The sequence below is a fragment of the Sapajus apella genome, unplaced genomic scaffold (genome assembly GCF_009761245.1).
Source record: "Sapajus apella isolate SASKATOON/1434 unplaced genomic scaffold, GSC_monkey_1.0 scaffold101, whole genome shotgun sequence".
Taxonomy (NCBI): Eukaryota; Metazoa; Chordata; class Mammalia; order Primates; family Cebidae; genus Sapajus; species Sapajus apella.
The window spans coordinates 6,059,849-6,067,659 of NW_022437041.1; the positions used below are offsets into that span (position 1 = coordinate 6,059,849).

Below are 7,811 nucleotides of genomic sequence, written 5' to 3' on the forward strand. Positions count from 1 at the left end.
ACTTGACATTCACCCCCAGTGGTCCGCACAAAACACTGCAATTCAAAGAAAAAGAAGTCACGCCCAGGAGGTTGAAGACCTTGCCCAAGGGAACACGACTACCAAATGGCTGATCTCTCTCCATGATGCTCAAAAATGTTTCCTGCACACTATCCACGTGCCTGCCTCATCGCCTCTTCTTGCTGGCTCCACACACCTCCAACTCTGCCTTTTTCCTTTCTCCTGTTCCCTCCCCGATACCCTCGGCACCCCGCCACCAGGTTTGCATCAAGCAAAAGTAACTTCCCCTACAGCAGACCCTCTATCACCGCCAAGTGATACAAAAAACTGGGATTCAGGACAGGGTTTATTCACACATTTTGCCCCATGCGCTCAGCAGTCGAAACCGAGTGGGAGATTCAACACTGGTCCCCGAGACCCCAGCTTGCTGTGTGACCTTGGACAAGTAGTCACATCGCTGAACCTGAGTTCTAGAACTGTGTGAGATTATTCTTCGGTGCTCATTGGTATGGATACAAACACAAGGTCCTTCTTTTTCTCCTCTCTCTATCCTTCTCAAGTTGGGTTGGGCAAGCTCGCTTTTTCTTCCCACCAGGGCCATAACCAGCTCTAGCCCTTGTGGAGAAAGAAATCAGGTCCCAGCTGCTAAAGGTGTTCTCCCCACCCCCAACCCCCGGGTGCGACCTGTTCTTCCGGGGCACACTAGCCCAGCGTCGCTCAGGGCTCCGGAGAGAGCTTCTCAGGCTCCCGCTTCGCGGCGCCTGGTCCCTGCGGTCCTCACGCGCTGGGACGCTTTGGGAAGTGCGAGATGGAGCTGGGGCGAGAATGCGAATACAAGGCAGGGCTGGTGACAGGTATGTGTGTGGGCGCCGGCCGGAGGCTGTGTTGGGAGAGAGAAACTTTGGGGGAGACGGTGGGGGAAAGGGGAGGTGCCAGAGAAAGCGGTGGGTCACTCACCCGCTGACCATTAGTCTCTCTCCCTCTTCCACGTCCCGACCTCACCTCCTCCCTCGGCTTCTGCCTCTCACCTCCCTCTCTTTCGTCTCCAAGCATCCTGCCTCCGCGTCTGCACCCACTCCTCCCTCGCGCCCTCCCGCGCCTAAGGGGACCTCCTCGGGAGCCAGCTTGGTCCACTCTCCCAGCGCTGTCAGGTCCCAGAGACTGTTCGGCTGAGCCGGCAGCATGTGGAACGCGACGCCCAGCGAAGAGCCGGGGCTCAACCTCACGCTGGCGGACCTGGACTGGAATGCAGCCCCCGGCAACGACTCTCTGGGCTACGAGCTGCTGCCGCCCTTCACTGCGCCGCTGCTGGCGGGCGTCACAGCCACCTGCGTGGCGCTCTTCGTGGTGGGCATCGCTGGTAACCTGCTCACCATGCTGGTGGTGTCGCGCTTCCGCGAGCTGCGCACCACCACCAACCTCTACCTGTCCAGCATGGCCTTCTCCGACCTGCTCATCTTCCTCTGCATGCCCCTGGACCTCGTTCGCCTCTGGCAGTACCGGCCCTGGAACTTCGGCGACCTGCTTTGCAAACTCTTCCAATTCGTCAGCGAGAGCTGCACCTACGCCACGGTGCTCACCATCACAGCGCTGAGCGTCGAGCGCTACTTCGCCATCTGCTTCCCGCTGCGGGCCAAGGTGGTGGTCACCAAGGGCCGGGTGAAGCTGGTCATCCTCGTCATCTGGGCCGTGGCCTTCTGCAGCGCTGGGCCCATCTTCGTGCTAGTCGGGGTGGAGCATGAGAACGGGACCGACCCTTGGGACACCAACGAGTGCCGCCCCACCGAGTTCGCGGTGCGCTCTGGACTGCTCACGGTCATGGTGTGGGTGTCCAGCGTCTTCTTCTTCCTTCCTGTCTTCTGTCTCACGGTCCTCTACAGTCTCATCGGCAGGAAGCTGTGGCGGAGGAAGCGCGGCGATGCTGCCGTGGGCGCCTCGCTCAAGGACCAGAACCACAAGCAAACCGTGAAAATGCTGGGTGGGTCTCAGAGCGCGCTCGAGCTTTCTCTCGCGGGTCCCCTCGTCTCCCTGTGCCTTCTCCCTTCTCTCTGAGTCTCCATCTCTATTTCCCCCTGAGCCTCTACCTCTTTTTTCAGTTTCTCTGGGCCTCTGTCTCTCTGCGTGTCTCTCAATTATTCTCTCCCCTTGCTTTCTTGAGTGATGTCTTTGGTCTCTCGATCTCTGTGTCTCTGTCACTCTCTCCTCCCCCTTTGTCCATGTCTTGACTCTTTCTTACCGTCTCTACCTCTTTGTGTCTCTTTCTTCCTGTCTCCCCTTTCTCTCTTTCATGCAAAAATGTCCCACATTTGTATTTCCCTAAAATGAATTTTATATCAGCCTAGGAACTCCACTTTAAAATTGAGATATCTCATAAAAGTCTATTGTGGTCTTAAGCGTTAAAAGTGAGGACTGACTTCCTGCCTCAAATAGGATTTGTGAATATCTAGGTTACATTAAGAAAAGCAGGGCTTGGATCTAGAAAGTATTCAGTGGTAAATTCAACCAAAGACATGATCAATTTGGATACACCTATTAGAGATTATTCATTTTTCTTTCAATATTGTGATTTGTTTTCTGCTCTGCATTTTTTCAGATAATTGCATCAATTCTGTTTACCTTTTGCTGTTTATACAGCTTTGTAAGGAAGTCAGTGACAAATCAGTAGTCTCATTTGTTTTCATGATTACCTGCCTCTTCAGGTAGGATACAGTAGGGTAAGGTAAAGATAAGCTAGAATAAACAAAGCTCCAACAGGAGAAAAAGAGACTTTGTGGAAACCAACAGAATTTACTGCTTCCCCAAATGACCCTTCAGGAACATCTGGGTACAATGTCATAACTGGATTTGCAGAATGTTTATTGCACAAATTCAGTGACTTTAAGTATATGTGTTTGGTACAAGTGAGTAATAAAAAATGTGTTTATATCCCAGCAAAATATTAATTCTACTTGCATTTTCAAAACCAAGGTCTGTATATTTTATTATTTAGATATTATAGTCAAGACTTCATGCTTACTGACATATTTTAAAGCTTCTTAGAAGTCATTCCAGGATGATTTCATATTTCCAATTTTACAATTCCTGGATCTTGCATATTAAAGTGATAGAGTTTATTAAAGGAATGTCAAAGATTTTATTTTCTGGACCAGTGACTCTCATGGTTAGAACTCATAGGTTCTAAGCCCACTAGTGTTAGAGGACTCTCAGCTCTCACCTATGAGATTCAGATTGTTCCTGTGGCAGTTAAGTTGCTACTATAAACTTAGGTTTAAGGACGAGTTTAATACTTTCCTCCAATTTTATTTTCAAGCCATTAATTTCCTCATTGGTGTCTCAACACCAATGTTAACTTTCTTCTTCCTGGACAATTTGAAGGGGATCACTAAAATGTTACAAAGACTGAAAAATTATTTGCTATTATTTTTCCCCGATTTCTGAATTTCAAACAACCTAAAAACTTAGACATCGTTAATTATCTTACACAGGCAAAATGAAGACTTGGATGGATGATAATTTATATGAGTTGGTTTAATAACAGCCTTACTTATATCTACTGTAGGTGGCATAGAATCACCCATCTCAGTGATTCTTAATCCTGATTGTATGTTCAATCCTCTGTGAAACTTTAGAAAAAAAGAAAAGGAAAAGCGTGTCCCCTGATCTCCCTCTTAGAGATTTAAATTGACCGAGTCTATACTACATCCAAGGAATCTGCATTGTTTACAAAAGTGCCCCAGGAGACTCAGATACACAGCTGTGGTTGGGTACAACAATTTTATATGTCTGTCTAACACATAACAACCGCTGGACTATTGTGAATAAATGGTCTAGTCAGTTGAGTCAATATGTCAACTCAACACAAAATCACTCAGGTAGTTGTTAAATAGAAATGACTGGGAAGCTTGGTAAAAATTGTTGAACTGTTGGTCTAGACAGACTGAATCTTTGTTAAAATGTAGGAATGAGGAAAAGGAGACCACAATGTTTCTCTGAAGTCAATGGTCATAGTCCATGAAACAAAACCAAGTCTTAAAAATAGAATGTGATTTGCTATGACATTTCTTGAGCTGATTATCTCTCTCCCATTGTCCTTCTAGCTGTAGTGGTGTTTGCTTTCATCCTCTGCTGGCTGCCCTTCCACGTAGGGCGATATTTATTTTCCAAATCCTTTGAGCCTGGCTCCTTGGAGATTGCTCAGATCAGCCAGTATTGCAACCTCGTGTCCTTTGTCCTCTTCTACCTCAGCGCTGCCATCAACCCTATTCTGTACAACATCATGTCCAAGAAGTACCGGGTGGCGGTGTTCAGACTTCTGGGATTCGAACCCTTCTCCCAGAGAAAGCTCTCCACTCTGAAGGATGAAAGTTCTCGGGCCTGGACAGAATCTAGTATTAATACATGACCTAGCACATTGCTGATTACAGTCACTGCTTATTCTAAACCGGAAGCCATAGCAGAGCAGAATTTGGGAGGAAGCTGAAGGTTAATTTTGGAATTAGGAACATGTAGATCCTGAAACAACTGGGAGGGAAAAAAGACATCATTTGTAGGGTGTGAGCAGTTTGATTTGATTGCACACTTATTAGTGCTCTCATACACTATTTCTGCATATTCACTGCCTATGATTTTTCATTCTGCTGTGGGTGCTGGTGAGGGCTTTGCAATTCAGAGAAAGGAGGAAGTGCAGAGTGAGCAATTAGGGCACTTCAAGGTGGGTAAAGACAAATTTGCTTTGCTTTTTCATAATGATCAAAATTATTTGGTTAAAAGAATCACTTTACAATAAAAATTTTAAAGTATAACTTTTAAAAACCAGCAATTTTCATAAAGCTCTAGAGCAGTGCTATCCAAGAGAAATATAACATAAGGCACATGAAAAAGTTATTAAAAATAAATTTACATTCTTTTTTTCACACTAACTCTTTGAAATCTGGCATGCTTTTTACATTTACAGAATCCCTCAATTTGGACACTGTTTTCATCAGTAATATTTGATGTATTTAGAGTTCATAAAATTTACAAGTAAAACGTAGATTCAACAACCTAAGTTGTCTAAACACACTTAAAAGTTTTCCAATAACGAAACAACTGTAAATTTTTAAACTTAAAATTAATTAAAGTTAAAAATTCAGTTCTGGCTGGGTGCGGTGGCTCAGCTGGGTGTAATCCCAGCACTTTGGGAGATCGAGGCGGGTGGATCACGAGGTCAAGAGATCGAGACCATCCTGGTCAACATGGTGAAACCCCGTCTCTACTAAAAATACAAAAAAAATTAGCTGGGCGTGGTGGCGCGTGCCTGTAGTCCCAGCTACTCAGGGGGCTGAGGCAGGAGAATTGCCTGAACCCGGGAGTTGGAGGTTGCGGTGAGCCGGGATCGCGCCACTGCACTCCAGCCTGGGTAACAAGAGTGAAACTCCGTCTCAAAAAAAAAAAAAGAAAAAGAAAAGAAAAGAAAAATTCAGTTCTTCAGTTGCACTAGTTACATTGCAAGTATCCAACAGCTCGAGGTTACCACCCAGAACAGTGTGGCTCTAGAGTATATACAAAATTATCATTCACCTTATAGAAAATGTTTAAAAATAAATATCCTTTTCCTAAAATGTTTTTATAGTGATGTTCACACAGCAGACTTTCAGAGTGATGAATACTAAAAAATCATACCTAAATGTCCTGTTCTGTGTGCTCAGAAGAGAATGGATATGAAATGTGTAACATACATTTTTAAATTGAGTTGCATGTGTTAATATTCAGGAAATGGAACTTCATAAAAATTGTAGGTAATCACAAACTGCCTTATATGGCTTAACCAAAGTTTTTAAGCCAATCATAAGGCTTTGATTTGTGAATAAGGGAATAATTTGTAACGTACTCTGGCAAGCTTACGAGAAAGTTAATGAATATAGAAATTTTTCAAGTGATGAAGTCAGGCCCATGTGAAAAACTCAGAATCCTCTAAATGCTACTGCTTATTGATATTAAAAACTTTCGAAGATCTTATCGCCATTTATTTTAAAATACCTATGTTTTGTTCTGTCTCCAAATTGGTTTTGCTGCTCATATCCCATTGCTTATCTGCGAGATATGATCACCTGGATTTCCAGACCCTCTCTTAATTGTAATTATGAATGAGTATGTATCTTCAACTAAATATTGTATATTTGGTTATAAGTATATAATTTTCATTTATGTTGGCATTGCTTCCTATTTAGTCAACCCTTTGCATACTAAAGGTATTAACCCAAAAGTAACTTTTTCATAATCCTGTGAAATGCTGAGTCATATAAGCAGCTCCTTCATAGCTCACAACTGTGGAATGGATGGAACCATTTAGGGAAATTCCTGCCATGACTGTTTTTTCCTTCATCAAAAAGAAAGATGATCGTGATAAAACAATTGACTGACTATTTAGTTTGGAATTATCCAAACACAATCATAATTAGAATTATTTCTCTAGAAAAATATTTCTGAGATCCATTCTGACACTAAAACTGCACCATCAATGTGGTCTAAATACAGAACGTTAGCAAGTTAATTATTTAGTTAATTCTTAAGAGTGCATCAATATTAAAAAACAAAACAAACAAACAAAAAACACTGACTTATTTAAATCCATGGGATTCTAATTAGGGCATTGAGCATTATTGTCTTGGAGAGGGCCCAATAAATCCTAAAGAGGAAGTTCAGCTTCCTGAAGCCTTAGAAAATTTTTGTCTACAAATACATCCTACTTGAGAAGAAACAAACAAGAAAACCTTGACCTCCATCACACAGTTGATTTCTTTGGAGAAAAAAATCCCAACTTTTAATTCATTGCTCAGCCTCTTCTCTTGTGGGTTCATGTCTAGTCTTGGCCTAACTCACTTCCAGGGAGTAGTTAACGTAGTAGGGACCACCACTGTCCTTCACCGGTATTAATCTGGACACTCAGAGAAGATATTGGAGAAAGAGATCTTTAATTTGTCTTCTTATATCATTGCCTGTTTATTGTTTGTAGCTTCTTTATTTTATCATACTCCTTAAATCATTTAAAACTCAGGGAAAGGAGGAACTTACACTGAGGAATATTGTTTGTAAAAGTCCATCATTTCCTAAGCATTTGGTATGTGCCTGATACGTTCTAAACTCTTAACAATCAATAAGCCAAGGATTTCATCCTTAAGAAGCTCACAATCGTGTGTGTTATGTTGCAGTAGGCAACTGATAAATTCTTTAAATTGTGAAGTGAACAGTTTGACACTGGATCAAAGGGCTGGCTGTTCATCCCATTGTGTTGCTGTGTATTTGGCTCAAAATAAATTCAAGATGGGCTGTTCCTCCATCAACTGCTCAATTTTGTAGACACAGTTAATGTGTCTGCTAGCGGTAATTACACTCAACACATTCCTCATTAATGTAGGGAAAGTAAAGTGATCTTTTTTTTACTCTGCGTTTCCATTTTCCTGGTTATCTTGCAATGAGGTGTTTTGTTCCCACACCTTACACTGTGGCACAAAATCAAGTGTTGGATAATTTTCATTACAGGGAGTAACTGTTGTATAAGTAAGAGCTTTTTTTCTTTTTTTTGAGACAAAATTTCTCACTGTTGCCCAGGTTGGAGTGCAGTGGCATGATCTTGGCTTGCTGCAGCCTCCGCCTCCCGGGTTTATGAAATTCTCCTGCCTCAGCCTCCCTAGTAGCTGGGATTACAGGTGCCTACCACCACACCTGGCAAATTTTTTATATTTTTAGTAGAGACGGGGTTTTGCTATGTTGGCCAGACTGGTCTCGAACTCCTGACCTCGTGATTTGCCCGCATCGGCGTCTGAAAGTAC

At 43.2% G+C, this 7,811-nt stretch overlaps 1 protein-coding gene across 1 annotated transcript; it reads left to right on the top strand.

Annotated features, from left to right (window-relative positions):
- Positions 1–1,139: 1,139 nt before the first annotated feature.
- GHSR (growth hormone secretagogue receptor) lies at positions 1,140–5,130 on the top strand. Its single transcript, XM_032258295.1, has 2 exons — positions 1,140–1,978; positions 4,098–5,130. Exons 1-2 carry the CDS (start codon positions 1,183–1,185, stop codon positions 4,400–4,402), a joined length of 1,101 nt encoding a protein of 366 aa, XP_032114186.1. The 5' UTR covers positions 1,140–1,182; the 3' UTR covers positions 4,403–5,130.
- Positions 5,131–7,811: the final 2,681 nt, after the last annotated feature.

Excerpts from the sequence above, each read along its gene's own strand:
- GHSR (XM_032258295.1), top strand. The coding sequence starts at position 1,183 with ATGTGGAACGCGACGCCCAGCGAAGAGCCGGGGCTCAACCTCACGCTG. Across the intron at positions 1,979-4,097 it reads GCAAACCGTGAAAATGCTGG|CTGTAGTGGTGTTTGCTTTC; the intron begins GTGGGTCTCAGA and ends TTGTCCTTCTAG.